The sequence below is a fragment of the Empidonax traillii genome, unplaced genomic scaffold, assembly GCF_003031625.1.
Source record: "Empidonax traillii isolate 1590-97213 ecotype Southwest subspecies unplaced genomic scaffold, ASM303162v1 scaffold430:size563586, whole genome shotgun sequence".
NCBI lineage: Eukaryota > Metazoa > Chordata > Aves > Passeriformes > Tyrannidae > Empidonax > Empidonax traillii.
The window spans coordinates 170,338-192,869 of NW_020955623.1; the positions used below are offsets into that span (position 1 = coordinate 170,338).

The 22,532-nt window shown below is 40.7% G+C and overlaps 1 protein-coding gene across 18 annotated transcripts in view; it reads right to left on the reverse strand.

Moving 5' to 3' along the window:
* Nucleotides 1–22,532, reverse strand: part of KIAA1217 (KIAA1217 ortholog) — a 355,614-nt gene that overhangs the window by 14,581 nt on the left and 318,501 nt on the right. For all 18 annotated transcript variants that reach the window (XR_003572440.1, XR_003572439.1, XM_027894496.1 and 15 more), the window contains 5 exons: nucleotides 16,753–16,913; nucleotides 10,056–10,231; nucleotides 3,266–3,396; nucleotides 2,873–3,020; nucleotides 720–1,224 (listed from right to left, as the gene is read on the reverse strand). Coding sequence is in view for 16 of the 18 variants with exons in the window: in XM_027894496.1 (XP_027750297.1) it covers nucleotides 720–1,224; nucleotides 2,873–3,020; nucleotides 3,266–3,396; nucleotides 10,056–10,231; nucleotides 16,753–16,913 (1,121 nt within the window). In the remaining 2 variants the exon portion in view is untranslated. The remainder of the gene's footprint in view (nucleotides 1–719; nucleotides 1,225–2,872; nucleotides 3,021–3,265; nucleotides 3,397–10,055; nucleotides 10,232–16,752; nucleotides 16,914–22,532) is intronic.

The window sequence follows — 22,532 nt, forward strand, 5'->3', positions numbered from 1 at the left end:
TCTGATTTCCATTGTGATCACTTACTTAAAAATAAAAAGCATCTGTAAACATTATAGGTCAGTATAGCTCTAGTCAGCAACTAGAGGAAATACATGAACACTAGTTGTACACTGGTTCTGACATCTATTGTGCTAGATATGGCACAAGCACACAGTGGCCACTGCTCACTGAAGGAACAAAGCCTTATGGTGATTAAAATGCATGTCTGTAGTAAGACAAAACAGTTCACCTGTGGGTTTTCTCAAATTCTCTGTGTGAAACCACTGGAACTTCACACTCTTTCACTTTTACTTCTCCATAATACGGAATATGGAGATTTAAAAAGTGAATGAAATCCACGGATGCAAGTGCTGCCAGAGAATTATATACTATTGCTCAAAAATAAGGTATTCTAAAATAGAAATCCAATTTGTTTTTTAAATATTTAAAAATTTAAAAACAGAGTTACTCATTTTGGTTACATGTAATTTTCCCGTCGCATTTAAAATCACAGAATCTTAGAATAGTTTGGGTTGTAAGGGACCTTTACAAAGTCTTCCAGTCCCTCTGCAACGATCAGGGACAAAATCAGAGGGTATCTTCAGAAGTACAGTGCAGTTAGGGGTTAAGCACACAAATCCTCAGAATGCATTAGAAAAATCCCACCTGCAGCCTCAAGAGTGAGACAGGGAACTCAGACCCAAACAGAGAACAACTGGTTGAGTAGAATACACCATACCTCAATTGATACAGCTCGGTTTCTGGTACTTGCACTGTGAATTTCCTCAATGAAAAGACTTTGCATGGTGGTGGTGCCATTGACAGAGACCTGTGGTGCTGGTGTGGCTTGCGTGGGCTGCGATCCTGCTGTGGGTTCTTGCAAGGGGGCTGGTGGGGTGGCTGAGAGGTGACCACCTGCTGGCACACTTTCGCTGTGAGTGCCTGCGGTGGGCGAGCCCTGGGCGTGGTTGACCAGCGCTGATGAGTGCTGAGACTGATGCATGACAACTGGCGAGCTCTGCACGTGATGGACAGTCATTGTTGAGAAGGGGATGACTTCTGACTTGACTGATGACACCTGGGACTCTGATGTGACTGCTGCGAGATTTTGCTGTGCGTGTCCCAGGGCAGGCTTGTGCTCCTCTTGGTTTTTCAGAGGGTCAGCTGCAGTGGACTTTTCCATAGCTGAGGATTGCACAGCTTGGGATGGATCCACACCCCTCAGCAGTCCTTCTGTAACATGTCTGCTCAGCCAAATTGAACACAACAGCACGGCACATGTTAACATACAGGTGAGTCATGGACAGTACTTAACAATAAACTCTTGCAAGGGAAAAAGCACCTATATCAAAATGATCAAAGGGGTGGGTTTTCTTCCTGATGCTCTCAGTTGTGTGATTCCATAGTTTTCTCTCAGTCAGGGGCTCACAATTTTAAAGAGGCCAGTCTTAATTTAGATAGTTCTGCCTTTTAAAATGTTTACAAACCTTTACTGATGTAATGGCACTTTTTGACCAAACCATGAGTTACAGTGGGTTGATTTTTAGAATAGAAAATACACAAGAGACAATAGAAATCAGTTGACTTAAACATAGTAGACTGTATCTAGCTAAAGATGTTCCTGGACTATTGGCACAGAAAGGTGAAGTTACACATAATGCGAGGTAGTAACCTGACACATTGCCAAAACAGAGCCTCCGAATGAAGGTTCTGTATCAAATGATCACAAAGGCCTTGTCTGTCAAGAGTGCTGGGTAGGATGAGCTGCAGATGTAAAGATGATGCCATCAGTTTTTCCATTACTGAAACAGACTTTATGAAGCTTAGTATGTAATTTTGCTGCAAAAAACGACTTTTGGTAAAACCTTGGCATGAATAGTTTATTGTTCTATTTTTCTTTCCAAGCAGGATAAGACGGGAAATAACGGTAGGAATTTTTAAGAAAAGGAAACTAATGTGAAAGGATATAGATGTTTATCTGCATGGAAAAAGTAAGTAATGCCTCTTAGAAGACCTGTTACATAACCCACTTGATTCATCTGCCAGTACTGGCAAATCCATTTTACATATGCTCCAGGATACATGGAAACAATGGCAACTCTACATTCCTTAGAATAACGGTAGTAACAATAATATTAGGATTTACATTTTCTTGTAACTGATGTAAAATTGAGACCACCACCACTGACAGTTTTGAGTAGGAATTAAATCCAATACCTATTGAGTCATATAAATCAGCAGTCATTTACAGCTCATATATGGGGACAAACACAGCTTAACACTGGCACTTAATGGACATAAGCTTTATCTAATATTTCAACTTTCTCTCATGCATCTTCCTTGTAAAGGAGAGAATAAAGAATTTGCACTAATTCAGAAGTGTATTGTAAATAATTTCTTTGTTTTAGAAGGTTTAGGATACCTTTACCCCTTAGTAAGAAGTAAAACAGGAACAGAGTCCGTTACATTTTAGGGGATGCAGGTTTCAGTGTCAGAGAATATTTCAGTCAGCTTAGAAAGCTGTAAATGCCTAGAGCTAATTACTCTGGGACATAGTAATGGGACACACATATGGGACTGCTGCACTCTGTAAGTTTTCTCATCCAGGTACCTCCCAAACCTGGAAATGCTGAGTTGAGAGGGAACTAGTTTCAATTGTAAGATTTCAATGACTGAGGCTGTCAGAACAGGTCAGAACAGAAACACTGCACAGAGCACAGGAAAGGCTACTTTGATTTCCCTTGAGAGGGCTCTAGGAATAATTTATGAATACTGCAAGCAAGCCGAACTTCTCAGAATTGCCTGAGGAGAGGGAGAGAACACAAACCCAAAAGCTGTTCCAGCCTTGCTTGAGGAAATTCTTTCGGTGTGAAGGAAAAAACAACCCCTCACCTCCTGAGTATGGTAAGGACATCGGTCATGCTGCGCACACGTTTCAGCAAGCTGTCTAGCTTGTGTGGCTCTTCCTTTAGGAACCTCACAGCTTCTACCTCAATGCGGAGGATCGCACGCATTTTGTTCTGCAATGTTGGGAACTCTCCTGCAAAGAAAACAACCGTGAAGCTGAAGAGGGAATGATAAAAGCCCTGGCGAGTAACGGATGATTGGGTGAATGTCAATCAGTTGAGCATCCACCTCTCTCCAGGGGCCATGCAGCAAGCTCCCTAATCCCAACTCTAAATCTTTTTGGAAGTGAAAGTTAATGCCCCCAGATCAAAGGCAAAACTGGTCTCATCTACCGTGGTTAAAAGAAAAGAAACAAAAGTAAAAAGGGAAAGTACATACCTTTTAGAGTAGCAACAGCTTCTCCCACTTGACGCAAAAGAAAGGCTCCATCTTCAACATCTTTCAGTGTAACTGTCTTGCTGGAAGCAGCGGAATCCTTCTTCAGGTCTTCAACAAATGCCTCCAGCTCACTGGCAAGAGAAAAAGTGGACATAAAATTTCAGCAGGACTTTCACATTACAAGCAAATATATGTGAATGAATGGAGTAAACTCAGCCAGAAACCTCAACTGTGGCATCTTTAAATCTTACACCACAGGCTAAAAAACCATCAGGGTACCACAAGGGGAGGTGAGAATGCTGGACACTCACAGTATAGGAACAGGCTTGTAACTAGCCCAAGTCACTGGTTTCTCTGACAGGCTGCAGACGTGCAGAGCATATTGACCTCAGGGCAGCTGTGCTACAAGGGCAGGTGAGGTGGTAGAACACATCAGTCAGTCAGCCCTCTGGGGATGCAAACCCTCGAAGGGTATAGACACTCTTACCACTACATCCAGTACTGGTTTGCTCCTTGCGTTTTCTCATTGCCGAGGACACACAAGGGAATGGCCAACTGCTGAGCAACAACCCAAAAACTGGCAACAAAGGTCCCTTCGTGCAACCTTGTTTATCTGCCAGGTCCGGGTAGACAGGATACAGGATCCTGTTTCTATGAATAGCCTGACTGAAACAGCAAGTGTGCATTGTGTGCAGCTCTCACTCAGCACCTCCATTTAAGAATGAGTCACTTCAGATGTTTTTTCCATCCACTGCCATTCTGTGCTTTCTCCAGCTCCATCTGGTGCTCCCTCATCACCTTTTTCAATATTTTTTCCTATGCATCTATACTTCACATAGAATTTTTCAATCCTTCAGACAAAAAAACTCCACTTTTGTTTGGGGGGGGAGCCACTTCTTTCCATTCAAGGTTGAGACAACTGGAGTTTCCACAGAGATACTTAAAATTTTCTCAAAAAACCCTCCCTGAGATGCATTATGTGCAACTACACAAACACTCATGCAAATACCTCAAAAAGATAATCTTTTGAATATTCCAAGAGAAATTTACCTCTATTGAGATACCAGGAATATTCTTGGAAGCAGTTTAATTACATGCTAAAAACAATGCAAAGGAAACTCTGAGCTGACAAACTGACTACTTATTTTAACCTAATCTTGGGCCTCATTTTTCACATCCACTCAGGTATTAGGTTTGCAATTGCTGTAAGAGAATGAAGGTACGAGCTGATTGTCTGAAAAGGGGTAGGAGAAGCCTGCCCCCTGCACCAACTGCAAGTCTTGCATTTCCACATATTTCCCTTGTGCCAGCACTGCCACACAAAACCAGCCATTTCCCAGACCCATCCCCGTGAACAGGTGACACTGGGGAAGAAAGGTACGTGGGCAGTAATGGGATAAAAAGGAGAAAATTCCTTACAGCACTACTCCACATGTAGGTCAATTTAAATTGGGAGCACAGTCACATGGAACAATATATGGAATTACAACAGAACTTCTGATACACAGAGAAGCAGAAGCAGTATTAGGATCTGAACATTAAGTGCACAGAGCAAAGGTTAATTTCAATCCACAGACTAAGAACTTAAGAAATTATAAAATAATTTTGAATTAAGAATCACAAGTTGCTTCTTAACAGATCACGAACAAGTGGAGGTAAATGATCCTGTTCCCACTTTAAGACCAATTCTCCCAAAGACTGCCTTGAGAAAGCTGGGAGAGTGTTGATTCCAGTAGCACAAAGCAGACTTGTGGGAAACAATCCACTGGGCCACACGATGGCAGCAAGGGAACGTTTCTAAGGTTATTTTTCCAGTGGAAGAGGCTGCAATAATGCACATATCTGCTGTGTCTTGTCTGCCTTCGCAATAAAAGGCACAGACACACTCTAGAAAGAAGCTGGAAAAAGACTCTAGCTTTCTGTCACTCACTACAATGCAAAGGCTCCTGCTTTGCAGAACGATGCTCAGTCATACATCCTCTCTAGCCTTAATGCCCTGATTGGGCATTTGGGCTCAGCAGTGCTGCTCTGGGAATCGTGGGGTATCCTCCATCCCTTTTCTAGATCAGCACTGGAAAAGCAGCTTCTCAGATATTCCCACCCACGACATACCAAAAAGATAAAGAAAGAAGCTTAAAATTGTTCATGTGTGGAAAGAAGAGAAAGGAAAACACAGAGCAATATTACAGCGTTTTGGTAGGTTTACGTCTGTTGGAAATGTGGGGATAAAAGAAAGACCTCCAGGTAGCTGACAGTGGCTCGCTCCTTTGTTCTTCGAGCAGAAATGGAAGGGTCACCATAAACTCCTTTGATTCCATACAGTGATAATATCAAACAAGGTAACAGGTCCTGAAATTATACAGGGGATACCACTGCTTCATGTTGCAAGGGAAAAGAAACTTCATCCCTCAGGACCCAAAGTCTGAAACAGATCCAGAGGTCTCCAGCATTCTTTTCTGTAACTAGGGAAACAGCTGTGCTTTACAGATGGACCTGAGCAAATTAACAAGACACGCACATTAATGCAGTTTCAGAAAGATAATGTAAAAGAAATTATTTTTTCTGCATCTATGTTCTATGCAGGGGAGCCAAGGCAAACTCCTATGCTGAGATCTTTCTTTAGGCAAAAGAAACATCAGAGGATCTGCCTCAGATTGCAGTATCAGTAGAGCAGGTTACAAAACAAACTGACAAAATTACAGTAACAAACCACCAGACCAGATGGTATTTGCCCTGGAGTTCAATAGCAACTTGAGGTTGAAACAGTTGAACTATTAATGTTAAACATCTAACTTCTTGATTAACATGGCTTTGGCACCACATCAGGGGAAAGCATCATAGAAGAAGCAAACAAATGTTTTAAAACAGTATGGTGCTATCAAGGGAACTGTACTCTGGTGAGACTGACACTTAGACTGTATAATTGATAGATACCAAAATAAAGAATGAACAAGAAAAAAAATTAATCGAATAATTAATAATAATAATGGATAAATATGCGATATAAGGTAGGAATTAATGTGGTTTGTGTAAAAAGAAGGTAAGTCTCACAAATCCACAAAGTAACAACAAGAGCATGGGGACAAGCTATAGCCCAAAAGGCTTTCAGCAAGGTATTTGAGCAAAAGCTTTCAAGAATGCAAAGTTGCCATGGGACAAGAGAGGAAATTCTCTCATGCATAAAGTACTGGAAATAAAGAGAGGGGATCAATGAACAGCTTACTCAATGAATAAACTTTGCTGGTGGGTTCCACAGGGATCACTGCTAGGCTGATGCTTTTCAACATATTATAAATAATTTAAAAAATCTCCAAAGGCTATTATATTATTCAGGGAAATGAAAATAAAAGGTGACTGCAGAGGACTCCAGATAGACCACCTGATACTAACTGACCAGGAAAACACTAAAGAATAAATTAACTCCTAATAAATGGAAATTATTACTCATGAGCAGAGGAAAAACAAAACCAAAATGAATCCCACCTAAACCAAATAATCTCCCAAAACCCTAAGGTTTTATACACAGTAATGAACTTTGAACTGATAATCATTCATTGTGAGTGAGATGCTGGATTTTTAACGTACAGCTCATGTGGAATATGAGGACAGGGAAGTCACACCACGTCACTGCACGCAGTCAAGGTGTGCCCACATCTGACAGCGCTGTTTCAGGGCTCTCCTGTCTCCCCATCTCCATGTCGCTTATGCAAAAAGTCATGACTGGGGAAAAAGGGAGTGGAAGGGGAACTGGAGAGTGTCTATACCATCATGACTAGCATGGCAAGGGTGAATATTCTTCTGTGCATGATTTAAGAGTTTGGGATTGACTGACAGATGAAAGATTCAAAAACAAACAAAAAAAGATCCTTTATACCCCCAAAACTGATTACTCTGTAGAATTCACTGCATCCAGATGCCGTACACAGTCCATGAAAAGTAAGCAATCCATGCAGAGCTTTTGCATAGGAAGATACTTTCTCTGACTTGGAAAATCACAGAATCACAGAATTCTTCGGGTTGGAAAAGACCTCTGGAGATCATCCAGTCCAACCTCTCCACCAAGGCAGGGTCACCTGGAGCAGGTTACACAGATTCCTTAACTACAAGTCATTAAAAGCAAGGTGTGCTCTGCAAACTTTAACATGTTCTACCCTTTCCCAAATATCTGCTATGAGTAGCCTTCCAAGATTGCTAAATGCAGCTTTGTTTTCACTCAGCATGGTTATTCTTTTAAAGAAAACATCTGATACTTTTCCTAACAAAGTATAAATTGTAGGTTACTCTGCATCATAAGCCATTAGACAGACTGGATGTGGCCATAATTTAAATACTGCACTTACAAATACCCTCTAGTGAAGTGCTTAAAATAATCTACAACATATAGTAATCACATCTGTAACATGCTTGTTGTGACATAAATGCTTCATCAGTCAATGTGTCATAGCATCATAATTTGTCCTTTGTCTGGTAAATTTTAAAACTAGTATCTACAGGTGTCATATATGGCATCTCGAATGCTGAATCAAAAGACAAGATAGGGAAAACCTAGACAGTTAATTCTGAGTGTGTATTTCCCTGCTACAAGTGTGCATGAACACTACGTTTAACAGATTTCATCAGATACCTCTGAACTGTAATCCTGCTACAGCTGTGACACACATGGGCACAACTTCTGTAGGCACCATCATGAATAGCTGCTCAACAGAGAGCTTCCTCTGAAATGTACACCCTTATTTCTGTTGTTTACAACATGAAACAGCCAGTATTTTTATTTTTTTATTTCACAGAATTGCAGAATGGTTACAGTTGGAAGGGACCACAGCTGGTCATCTGGTCCAACCTTCCTGCTCAAGCAATAATCTTCAGAATGGCAGGAAGGAGAAGTTTTTAAGCTGAGATTTACCACTTCAGAGTAGTAAATACACTTTTGTAAGTACTGCAGAAATCCTTAAGCTTTGGTGTGTTGTGTGAAACCAGTATACTGATTTAATCCTACGATTTAGGAAAGGTCAACAGGGCAGCAACTGAAATACTAAGAAATGACAATTTTTTTGCCCTTTTGCTTTGCATTTGTTTATACATCTGCACTGGGATCAGCTTAATTGTAAGCGCCTACATAGAATATTGGCTTTCTTCTCAATACTGCCAGTGACATTTCATGTGCAATTTTGTGCTGTATGCTCCTCATTATTAACAGCCATCAGCTGTTGAAATTAAAGCATTGTTGTCAGATGTGCTTTTCTTTTGGGCTCTGATCCTGTAAACAAACAAATACATGACAAAGGAATCACATTGGACACAACTGATGAAAAATAATTGTTTGCAAATGACTATTTGTTTCTAGTATGTCTCTAAAAGGGGTGAACTAACTTTTGAATGATTTACGACATCTCCCTGTAACTTTACCAAATGAAGTAGAATAGAAGCAGCAGAAACTCTATAAACAGGAAAAATTCCCAAACCTGATAAAACAGAACCATATTGCAATCCAAGCCATATACTAAAAGAACAGCTGCAACAGCGAATGCCATTGGCACTTGACCTCACTCAGTGTCCATTTTATGAGTCAATGTGATAAACAGCCATCACACAAATTGTTCTTTCCACAGAGAATAAACAATCTAAGAACCAGGCAATGAGGTACACAGGAATAAGGGGAGGAACAGGAGGGTAATTACTTAAAACTACAACACAATGTTATTTAAGACTACAAATCAGCTGACAACATTAGATACTCTAGCATGGACTGCTACTGCACATTCAACTTTTCTTCACAGAAACCATACTCTCCCTTAGTAACACTCTACCTTGTCTTTACAAATGCACCTGTTTTATTACAAATTGTATTAATCTGACAACACATTGATCAACAGGAAAGATTTACTCTCCTCAGCTGTCAATAACTGTACTCGATGGCTCTTCAATCATAATTTCCATTGACAAGCTGACTAGAAAGTTTTTCTCTATTATGCAGCAGTTCTTCAGGTGTGAAATAAATGCAATAATGAGAAATAATTAGTTATATAACATCTTACAAATATAAGTATTAGAACTAGTTAAATTGTTTATTGATTCCAGCTTCATCTTGCCTCCTGCTGACTTTGAACAGAGACTAAAGCAAACAACTTGATCCCACCAGACTTGGTAGGCCAAAGTTTTTGGGAAAAAAAGAAAAGAGTCTTACAAAGGGCCTTTACACAGCAACAAACAAAAAGGAAAGTATTTTTATCTGCAGTTAAGTATATGGAAATTCCAGTGAGTACATTTTAGACAAAGACTGGCATTGCTGACTGCAATTAAACTTCAATCCTGTATTTATGAGCTTCCCCTACCCCTCCCATGCAATATCCAAAGCACTTACTATTGAAATATGATTTTCATACTTGAAGCCAAACTCATTACCTTCCTTTGCATCCATTTGTTCTTGAGGAAATTCCTCCCTCCTTCTCTAAAGCATAATACATAAAGCTGAAGGGCAGAGCTAGAGACGAGGAAGGCTTTCAAAATACCAAGGTGGTCATGGTCCTTACAGTCATCAGTCATTTACAGGGGACTTCTGAAGAGGTTGAAACTCTTTGTACTGGCGGGACTGACCCAGCGGGTGTACAAAGACGGACTCCCAGTCAGAAGCAGTGACACAGTTTTACAGCCAATACAATACACAGCAAGGAAACACAGCTAAAAGAGCACATACAGGTGCACTTTCACTGAAGACAGTGGTGAAAACTACCACTTTATGGAAGAAAAAGCCAGGCAAAAGCAATAAATTCTAAGAGGTTTCTCAACCCACCATAATTTCTTCACAATCTTTTCTTCCTCACTGAGATATTTCTGCCTCTCTTGTTCCACCAGGTTGCGCTGTCGCTGCACAGGATCTTCAAGCCTCTTCACTGTTTCAATCATTTTGCCATTGATCTCCAGCTCTGCTTTCTTCACCATTGCCCTCAGCATCTCCTGGTTCTGCAGCTGTTGCACAAAAGAAATCAACTTCAATTTTTCCTGCTTGACTGACACCCCTGGCAAATGAATACATTGCAGAGCTCAGAAAGTTGGGATAAACACAGCCCTACAGTGAGCGAATGTTTTTACTTTCTTCTTTCCCTTTTTAACTGTACCTATAAATATTATTCTATGTATTCCATGTATATCTAACTTCCAGCTGCAAGGTGATGAACAAAAGATGTTGGGATCAGTATGTCACCTTCAGTGCATAACTCCTGCAAGGACTGTGGTCCCTTTATTATGCTTGATTCAATATGAATCGAGAATTAATTACACCTCATGAGAATGCCGGAAGCTGGACTTCCACTTTGCATGTATCTCGCAAGCTTATGCATCACGCTGCCCATACGTGCCTAGGGGATAATCCCACACATTAATGTCACGGTTGGAATGCACTGATTGTTTTTAGAATAGAAATTTTCAGTCTCTCAAGTGGCAGGGGAAGGACTGTGCCACACAGTGTAATTTGGTACAGATATATAGTTTATCTGCAATACATAAAAGCTCCTTTACCCACCAAAAAAACACCATTTATAATATGGTAATTTTCTAAGCACTGCAAAAGTCACACCTTCTTCCTTGTCTTAGCCTGATGTTAAGTAACTAAAGCATTAATTTTCTTGCTGATATTAAGCTTACAGAGCAAAATACAGCTAAGAAAGCAAACTAGACTGTACTCTTCTGTGGGTAGCCCTAGAGCAGCTATGCCCCATGCTCACACAAACCAAACCTGTTTAAGTCTCTTACGCAAATCACAAGATTCAAAGTGACAAGCAGGACTCCACCTAATCACAGCTTTAGGATATAGGCAACATGAACACAACTCTGTTAGCACAGCAGCCATCTCATACTGTGAGATTTTAAAAACACCTATGTCAATTGGGGGACAAAATGCCAGTTTTAAAACGAGCACTTGAACTGTCAGCTGTCTTCTAAACATCCAGGCTTAACAGCCAAACCACATTTAACACACAAAGTAAAACTATGACCTAATAGGAAGAATCACAGAAATGGGTTACCTACAAGACAGCATAATGCAGTAAGACTTCTTTTTGACTTGATTTTAGAGAATTCATGAGAATCAGAGAAAAAAAAAGGCCTTTGCTGAGGCAATTCTTTCCAACTGGTGTGGGCATGAGAGGAGCAAACTCAGCCCTACCCTCCTGACCCTTCAGTTCCTATGCTTGACTCTTTCCTCCAGTGACACGACTGTGATGAGAGGAAGGGTAACACCTCACTGCAGGTGTGTGTGGAGGGTGATCTGAGCTGTGACAAGCAGGAGGTGTTAACTCAAAACTCAGCTGAAGATAAGTGTTAGCAGTTAGGGAAAAATGATGCTGAAAAACATTTGAACAGCATAAATACATAAACATTATCTGGATTATTTTAAAGACAGTGAATGTGTGTGGTTTTCCCCATTATGGGATCAGTGTTTGGATTTGATAAATTAAAACCTCTTACTGCAAGGCCAGCCCAACTATCTGAGACACACACCATCGTGTTATATTTTCAAATAGGAAAACCTAAATGAATGAATAAATGAGTCAATGAGCATGTAACACTTCAGTCATACAGTTTATTCACAGCTCTTTAAAAAGTGGGGAAATTTGACACAGGGAAGTGATTTAGGATATGTGAAACAACTGATCTGAGGTCAGTGAGAAGGTCAGTAACAGAGTTAGACTTAAGTCTCAGGTGTCCAGAATTTAAGTCCTCAATGTTCCTCAGCTGGTAACAGTGACTTCCAGTAATAGTGAAACTGAGTACGTGTGTGTGAGGTTGTGAAATGGGCAGGCACACATTTTTTCCTATTATGGGGGCATGTAGGGGATCTATATTTGTTGTGATGATGCCTACAGCTAAGATTCTTGTCACCTTCATTTATGAAAACCTTGAACAGTACCAGGAAGTTTCAGTCATAAAGGTTCATCCATTTCTCGTAACGAGATTAGGGAATAAAAAAGTAATGCAGCAATATTTCAAAGAAGCTTGTATGTTGAAGACTCCCAAACCTCAATGTTTGGAGTGAGCTCCTGAAGTCTGGGAAGTTACTCATCTAGGTATCAAAGACATGGTTTTGCCATTTCTGTGAAAATCCATGCAACACTTGGCCAGTTACGGAAAACTCGGGTTTCTTCATGCTTTGGAAAATAGGACAGATAACAAGAAAGGAGAAAAAACATATGACTACAGAAAGGCAAAAGAACCAGGGAAGAGGAGCAATTGTGGCAGAGTCACCAGCCACAGGACAGCATGAGGCAGGGCAAGCAGAAGCAGAGGGGAAGACCTGTGGCTGAGGAGAAGGAAATCTCTGGCCATTACAGCACATCTACCTCCATGTTCTGGAACTGAATTTGATTCTTACCTTTCTTCTTCCAGCAGGTATCAGATCTGAGACCCCCTGGTTAACTGCACATCCTGTTTGTCCCTCCGACCACCTCTGCCATTTACTTCCTACTGCCTCAAGTGGAAGAAATTTATGGATTTGCCAGAGTTATTCTGGTTCCACAGAGGAGAACTTTTCGTACTTTAACCTTGCTCAAAAGCAAGCCAAATAAACAACCTTAGACATTCATACTTAAAAAGAAACTTTGTTAAAACCGTACTCAAGTTCCAAAGGCAAGTGGCCAAAAGGAAATGCAATGAAGGCTTTCCTGTCACCACCAAATGGCAATTTCTTGATAATTAGAGTTAACTTGACTTACAACTGCAAGCAGCAATCAAACAGAAAGAAATTTAACATGATTTTCTAGTGTTCTAGCATCCTCTCCTACATTCATTACCCTGGGCTGACACTCCTAGCCTCACTAATCTCTCCAGATACCTACCTTGTCCCTCTCCTTCAGCTGCTGCTCCAGCCATTATTTACTGCTATTATTACATATATCACATCACATTACATATATTACATTATATCACTGCTCTCACACAAGTACCCCAAGCACTCCCTCTGGCACCCACTTCAAGAATAATCTGATAACCAGTTCAGTTCACTTTGAACCAATTATTATTATCTATGAGACAGGTAACTGGAAAACCAAGGATTAGTTCATGGCCCTGCTCCTCATTAGGAGACAAGCATGACCTGTCCAATGGAAGCCTCCCAGGCCCTTCTGGGAGAGGCATCTGGGCCACTCACCACCCCATGCACTACAGTGCACAGCCACAAACAGAACTGACTACCTGCAGCTCAGGACCTCTGTAGAACCTCAGTATCTAGTTTCTGAAGTTTGTTACCATACACTGATTAAACTGCAGTTCTATAATGCAGCTTAAAATATATTTGATTTTCTAATTCAAAGTTACACTTGTGAGACTGCGTATCATACTCCACAGTATATGGTCATATACCACATTTATGGACAGTGTTGTTATTACTTTTTTTGTCCTTTCTTCACCACTCACTTCCCTGCAAATAATGCAGTGAGTGGAGGAAAAGCATGCATGCATACACATTTCTAATGCTGAACCCTTATCATATCTGTGTTCCCTTAAAACATTTTCAACTAAAGAAAATAAGGAGTAGACAGAAAAAATCCAATGTACATATAACATGTACATGTACTTCAAGGTTTGGTTCAAACCTGCTACTAAGAGTTCTGATTGTCTGTGATTGCAGAATGAACAACCCCACTAAAATCTTCATGGGCTCCATTCTTGCCAACAACACATTTATCCAGGACACAGGCTGGGTTACAGCCTACCTCTGGCAATGAGGAAAACTCCACAGCACCATGAAACTAGTCTTTCTTGAATGCCTCTGAGAATCAGAGTGCTTAAGGAAGATGAAAGTGGAGTAGCAAGGAGAGTAGATCTAACTTCTAGCAACAGTCATGAGGCAAATGTCTTCATGACAAGAATCTCTCTTTAATATCCAACCACAGACTGAGTCTTAACTTTCTGTTTGCATCTGGTAACATATATTTAACTGGTATGTGAATCAATACATCTGGATCAACTGCTACTGGATATGGTTTAAAAAGAAGATTTTGCCAACACGGACAAAGGCTACAGGAATCAATGGGTCTTTTCCATCATGTGTTTCTCTGATTCTATAAAGAAAATTAGTAGGAACTTATGGTGATAACATCAATTGAATATAGAACAATAGACAGTATTAAATATAGTTTTGTGTCCTGTTCCTGTTTTTTAGTTATCCTGCCAACTTTTGTGCCTGGGCAATCATCTTTTTCTCTTTTTTTTGGTGTTTCTTCTAGTCTGTCACTGTATGAAAAATTCACACAAATGGGAACAAACTGACTGCCAACCCAGGAGAAACAGTGAAAGTTAAAAATATGAAGTACTGTCAAACATTCAATGCAAACAATCTGGGTAAACAGAAAATTACTTTTTCTCTTTTACTTATAATAATTTCTGAAAAAATATAGCACAAAACTTTTCCTTAGGAATGCGGTATTTCAAAACTCTTCAGTTTAAAACACTATCTGTTTCACTTGCTGCCATACCGCGAGCTCTTTTTCAAAATAATTCAGGAAAGCCATGACAAAAACTCACTGTCATGAATGTAATCATGTGTAACACATCAAAACTTCCCTTGAGGTATAGGTTCTTCCATCTGACTATCACAAATTTCTCAACTTCCTGCTAGCTCAATGCACCAAGTTTGCTATAATTTCTGAATTAAGGGAAGCCAGCCAGAGTTAATGAGCACACTTGGGATACGTCCTTTTTCCCTCCTCAAGACTTCCCTGGCAGCATTGATTTGTGCAGATGGTACGAGTTTGTTCACTCCTGTGTGCCACACTGCTATAGCTGATCAAAAGCAAGGCTTGTGCCCCGGGCAGGGCCACGGGGACAAAGCGCAGCAGGGGAAATGCCACCTCCTCGGTGAGCAGGCCCTGTGAGAACGATGTGCTCACTGCCCCCAGCGCAGCACTGCAGCCTCCAGCCCACTTTACAAGGCCACATGCTAAGCACAGCTGGTGGCCAGACTGCAGGCATTTGCCAAGAGCTGCATTTGGCACATGGGGTTGCAGAAGGACAGAGGGGCTGCAGCGGTTTGCGGCACAAATGTGGAAGAACATGCACATATACATAATGTGCCAGGGCAGAGATCCCTGGCACAAATTCAAGACCTGTGTCTTGAAATTAGATGAGGAACATGGTGGCTGGAACATAGGCAGCACTGATGAGAACAGCTTTTGCAAGATACAATTGCTATAGGAACATACTCATCCTAAACTGGAAGTTTAAATGCATGGGAGCTGTATGACAGGCAGAAGTCACCTGGTTGACACAACTCTTTCCTCCAGCTACCTTCTGTCATCTCTTCATTCCCACCAAACTGAGCACAGGACCTTGTCACAGCATCTTTAGTCAGCCACATTTTCCTATCCTGATGCTCACCTCACCCTTCTGCTCCCTTGTCCTATGACTGGTTCATAACTTCATCTCCTTTAGATAAGGAGGTGAAGGAAAAACATGCTCTGAATTCTGATCTGTATCATCATTATTTTCTTCTAAATTAATCAGCAAATCAAACCTGATTGACACAGTACCATTCAAAACCACCTTGGTTGTAAAAGCAGTTGCCGCAGCCCTACAATACTTAACGTGTGATGTCCCCTCCTGGGCAAGGAGGACCGGCAGAGTACTGAAGTCCACTTTGTCTTACAAGAAAGTGCTTTGCCTCCTTTTCCATCTTCTGGGGCAAGACACAGTGCTCTTCAGTTTCCAATTAAGTGAAGGGCTAAGACCTGTACAGCTGCATATGCTTATTTTCACAGTGTCTAAGATGAACATATATTTATATATGCAGCAGGACTGTATGTGCCAACAAAATATTTTTATTAAATCTTCAATGCTCGTATTGTTTCTTGCAGGTTTTGAGGTATTGATGTGTATTATGAAGGTACTTCTAAAATGTGAATGTAAGTAGGGCACAACAAACAGCAGCAACTTCCAAAATACATTTTTTCCTTATAGTTCAAGTTGGCTATTCTTCTCAATTCTGTAAATACAGGACTCAAACTCCGGCTTAATGCATGTCTACTGATCCTCAGCTACATTTGGGTTTCCTGACATCAAAGTTGTTTATTCAGGATCTTTAAAACTGTCTCAGCTGTAAACAGTATGAAGCAGGAACATGGCTCTTCTGACATGTTTATACAGCACATAGCATAGCAGGATTCCAAACTGTAATCACAGACTTGATATTATTATAATATAAATAGTGCTTTAATGTCCAGAGTCATCAAGCAAAGCTAGAAATTAATTTTTTTCTCAATATCCAAGCAGCAGTAGTTTAACTGAGCTAATACCCATACCTTGAGGACTATGCAAGCTAGAACTTTTGTGTCCGTAGTACTTGGGTCTGCTCTTTGCTAGAACTCTGCAACTGAGAATCGCTTATACAAAAAGTAAAAGACAGAGAAAATGAGAAACAGAGAGGGAAGGAAGGAGGGAGGAAAAAGGCATTTGCTGACAACCCACCTTTTTTCCCAGCATTACCCAGATAAGCATACCTGTAGCTGCTTCATCTGATGCAGCTGCAGCCGCAGATCTGACACGTTGCGTTTCATACCATGCAGGCTGACTTGCATTGACAGGGCTCCGGCAGGGTGATGGATGACAGCCGAATCCGCAGTCACCAGTGCATTCTTTCCCCCAGACATGTTAGAGGCACCTGAAATAAGCAGCAGTACAGGTTGAGCTCATGCAGAGAACGTGCAAACACGATCCTTCCTCTGCCCACGGAATCCACACGTATTTCACACAGATGGACAAGGAAAAGACAGATGCCAATGCTCAGAATTAACAGGGGACTGGCATCTCCTTATCCAATATATTTTGAGGGAAGTCTGTACCATATTAGAGTGTATGTGTGCTGGAACTTCAGTTGTATCAGAGTACTGCATTACTCCAAGGCTTTCTACCACATGTAGTGGAGATGGGATAATAAAATATAACTGCAGATTACACAAATAGCAGAAAATCAAATTGGTGCTGCAAGTCACTTCAGGATTGCCCTCCCAGGAGACATCTGAGACTGAGCTGATGCAAATTCATAGGACTCCTGAACTGCATATCTGTTGCTTAACCATCAGAGGAAAGAGATTCAGTCAAGCTGTCAAACGTGGAGAAAAGGTTTCTATAGAAAGTCTTGCTTCACTTCTTAAAGGACAATTGCATTATTATTAGCAGGTGTCTCCAACAGTGGCCATATAAAATAGAGAATTAAAATGAAGGTGTGGCAGAGGCTCTCCAGCTGTGTTGCATCCACCCGCTCTCTTTTAGTTTGTCAGAAAGGAGTACAGCGTAACACAAGGAAGTGAGCTGAGCCACACTCTGAAAAAAACCATCAGTGTCTTCACAAGACTTTCTCTGTTAAAGTATGTTTTTCCTCTAAACAGCATCAATATCAAGCTTGCTCTTTTCAGTCTCAAATACCTGGGAAGAAACTTTATATACAGATATATATTCCAATGTATATTCCAATAGCATATTCCATTTTATCAGCTAATGGTCATGTAACAGCTTCCTCTCTCAATCAGCACTTACACACCCATATTCTGCAAATTTTCTTTCTAGTGTCCCTTCCCACGGCCCCCCCTCCACTGCCAGCAGACAAAATTACAGACTGTCAGTAGGACACTCCTTATTTTTTAAGTCCAGCACGAGAAAGCCATTGAGGTGCTGGAGCACATCCAGAGAAGCTCATAAAGGATATGGAGCACAATTCTTATGAGAAGTGCCTGAGGGAGCTGGGGTTGTTCAGCCTGAAGAAAAGAAGGTTCAAGGTCCTTATCACTCTCTACAGCTACCTGAAAGGAGGTTGGAGTCGGTCTCTTCTCCCAGGTAAAAAGTGATTGGACAAAAGGAAATCGCCTAAACTTGCACCAGAGGAGGCTCAAATTTAGTATTAGGAAAACTTTCTTCAGCAAAAATGGTTATCGAGCATTGGAAGAGGCTGTGCAGGGAAGTAGTTGAGTCACCATCCCTGAAGGTATTTAAAAGATGTGTAGATGTGGTGCTAGGGACCTGGCTTAGTGGTGGACTTGGCAGTGTTAAGTTAATGGTTGGACTTGAATGAATTGGAATGGATTTGAAAGGTCTTTTCTAACCTAAATAATTCCATGATTCTACTCTGTGATTAGGTCATTCCCTACTTCATTTTCCTCCTTCTCTATGAATAAAACAAAAAAATCTAAGGAAACAGAAAACAGCTCATCAATGCATCTTCACAGGGATTTTGGTCATCATTTGTTCCCACAAGCACACATTCCATCAAGTTCAATGAAATCAAAGAAAAACTAGTGTTTTCTTTGCCTATTAAAGGCAAATTTTCATTGTGCTAAAGTGCATGACACATCTTCTGACTGAAATGAGTATGAATCCAAGAGTGGGAAGCTCTATCCCACACTCTCATCCCTAGTAGTCTTTTCAACCAGTACAGTCTCCAAACATACCCGAGTTGACTACAGCTCAGCACAACACATTGCTATCCCTTTGCCAACAGCTGTGGATATCTCAAACACAGCCTTTGCAAAATTCATCTGGGGGAAGCATTCTTAAAGGATGGAAATTACACCAGACTATTTTTATTTTAAAATAGGCTAAAAGTTTTTTTAAGAATCACATTTCTGGCTTTACCTACATTTGCAATTCCTGTCAGTGAAAGCACAGGCTCCTCTGGCTGGATCCATGCTACATGTGGTGTGCTATGCCATCGGCTTCTGGAGACATGCTCACACAAAAAGCTGTTCTAGCCCGGTGCAGGATGTTGTAAGGCTATACCTTCTCTAAATGTGCTCCAGCTAAATCTGCTTGGTGCTGCTGCACATTTGTGCTATACTCCAGTATGATTCAATGCTCTCTTGACTTTCAAAGAGCTGCTTAACAGAATGCAACACTCAAGAAATAAACAGTCCTTGTTCACTGCCATTATATACCCCCTCCATGTTTCAGTCTAATATATGCTAATACTTATGTGTCTACATGTACACTCCAGTCTTTCCTACAGTCAAGCATTTATTTCTCGCCCACATGCACTATTTTTTCTTTTTTTTTTTTTTTTTTTAAAATTGTATTTAGTTCATAAACTTTACAGACAGAAACCACCAGAGAGTCTGAAAAATGTGGATAAGCCTCCAAGAGTTCTGATCCCTAGCCACATATCTGGACTATTTTTGAGAGCACATCTACCTTTCTGCTGTTCTTTGCCTCAAGCAAAAGCTCCAAAACCTCAGCCCCCGACCCTGTGATGATGCAGCCAAGGCATGAATCAGTCCCCGACAGTCTCTCCCCCCATGCTGGACCCCAGTCAATTCGCATATTTTCTCAGGAAGGGGTTGCCTGCTTTCCTTTTAATGTAGATGGACCGTGATTTGCTTCTGTAAGCAGTAAATGTCTCTGACTCTCTACAAAGCAGCTCTCCTCCTCCGCAGCTACCTCAGCCACGTCTTCTCACCACTGGGTTCTCTCAGCTGCCACAGCGTCCTTGCTGCAGAGTGTGCTCAGAGCCCGTGACACATGAGGTGGGACTCCCAGGGGTGTGAAACACAAGGAGACAACGAGTGAGCAGTAATGATCAACAGCTGATTTCTCAGACATACATATATTTTCATCAAAACTGAATAAAGATGCAGTTGAATGAGGGGCTGCTTCATCTAGGGAGTATAGCTCACTTTTGGAAATAATCCCAGGCTGTAGCTTTGCGATTAGATTTGTGGCCAGATGGATCAACAGGAAAGAAACAGCATTAGCTCTGAGGTTTTTAAATAAACCCTTTGCTGGAGCTAGGTAAGGGGGCCTGAATGCGACCCCCCTCCATAATTCCCTAGTACTCTGGACAAAAAAAATCTTAGCCTTTTTTTACAAAGGCTAATGAAGTAAGCTGCCATTTTTACAGTACAAAGAGAACTGATGTGCAGGAAGGGGTTTGCTCAGGAAGGTAAGGAACACAACTTCTGCCTGACACTTGACCTTTGCTATGGTTGCAAAGGCACTGCTCTTCTCCCATTTTCCAGTTGTTTTTTTTTTTTTTTTTTCCTAAAACTATAAGACTTTATTTTTAAGCAGGCTGGGGGAAGAGGCCATCAGAAGACACCCAGCAATGCTTCTTGACAAATTACTCATCTTCTTATTAAAGAGTAACAATATTTTCAAGCATCATTTAGGGAGATGTGACAGTTACTAGACACTAAAATATGCTTAAGAGAATAATATATATATATACACACACACACATATGTATATACATACATACATACACACACACACACATATATATATATATATATATATATATATATATATATATATATATATATAAAACTGTGCAACTTCTCCTCATTGATCCAGAATGAATTCAGGATCATGTTTGACTTGCAAATGCTGACAGAGTTCAAAGATTAGCATGATCTAGCTTTGAATCTGAGGAGAGCAAGCAGATATGAACAATGTTTTAATTCACAGCAGGAGTCAGTCATGTGAAAAAGGCACAAAGACATATAGGGATGACAAGACAGTTCACAAAGAGTGAGGAATCAAATGTGAGCCCTATGTTTGTAATTCTTCTCCCTGCTGCCATCTTTCTCTTGGTTCGTATTTTGGCGTTAGTACAGAAAGTCACACTCCGTGATACCTTTTCAGGAAATACTAAAATGTCTTCCTGACTCTTCCAACAAGGCAGCAACTAGCAAAAAGCTATTGCTTTTTCCAGTAATCCATGACACAACTGATCTCAATTTAATCAATGAATCTACGATTTAGTCTATCAATCAATCTCCACTTGATGAACAAAAATATGACAGAAAAGAGAGTATGCGAGCATTTCTCAGCATATCTGCTAGCAATCTCAGGGAGACTCTTCCTAGTATGGTTTGGTTTTAGAGTCACATGCTGTTCCTAAGTGAAGAGTTCCTTGATGGCATTCGCGTTTAATAAACTGAAGATATTTATAAGGATTCAGTCATGGGATTGTTCCTACCATTAGCAGAAGAGACATAATCAGCCTGTGGTGGGTTACTGTTCTTTGAACCCACCCCCATCATGAAAGAACTGAGCCTAAAGCAATAAAACTTAAGAAATGCAGACAAGCATTGTCATTACAGTCTCATTTTCCCCACTGAGAAAGCTTTTTTTTTTCCAAGGGGGTTCTTAATATTTGAGGCTGCTACAGACTGGCAAAGCAAAAGCATGTTAAATACAACAATTTGGTTTATATTACGTACCAAATAGAATATTCACAATCTTGCCATATACAGTTATCTAGAGTTTAGAAATTTTGGGTTCTTTCGCATCTCAAGGGAACCAGTTCTCTATTTTTTGCATGAAAGTCTCCTATCACTGGAACACATGCTATAAAATACAATGTTGGTTCAATACTGATAAGTCAATATTATCTCGCACAGATGTTTTATTATTTAGGATGGGAAGCCATTCATGTTTTTGCTTACCAGTGCTCTAGAAAGGACTGTTCAATCAACATTTTATAACACTTTTTCTTCCAAACAGACTTTGAAATTGCTAGAAGTGGTATCTCAGTGCACAGCTGTCAAGTGGAATTGTAAAGTAAGAGAATCGACTGCCTGAATGACTATACTTAATAAAGATAGGGTTGAATTGAAGAACAAGACAGCGGTCAGCAGAAGTGTTTCTGGATGCTGCTGGCACATTTAAACCCAAGCATATTTACAAAAAGGAGAAACATTCTACAGCATATTCTGCCAGATTGCCTAATTTTCAAGTAAGCAGGAACTGCACTGACTTACTAGACTGTGTCATGCGCAATTTCAAAAGCAGGTGCAAAAGCAAAATATTTCATTATACAAGACAATTCTATTATACACCAGTTTTCAGCAATAGCTGTTGTGGGTTACAATACTGTAGTGTATTGGGGTCATCACACCTTGTTTCCCTTATCTGCTACAATTTAATTTTGTGACTGAGCCATGCTGGAAGGACAGGATTTAGGCATGCAGTTACTTTATAGCTACTTTATAGCATTGATAGGGATCCCTGCAGACTGCTGGCTGCATGGTTGGTCCCAGTGCCCTGTCCCCATCTCCAAAGTGATGAGAAAGGCATAACTGGAATGCTGGAATCCTTACTCACATGCTGGATACGGGTACAGCCACGTGACAAAGTCAGTGTTTCTATCAGTAAGTGACAAATGCTTGATCTGGTCTTTTGACAGTAAATTACACTGCCCACCCTCCACCTTCCTCCCATGCCTAGATACGCAGCTGTTACACGTAATTTTGCCATTTCAGGGACATGTGTTCAGTCATAAAGTAAGATA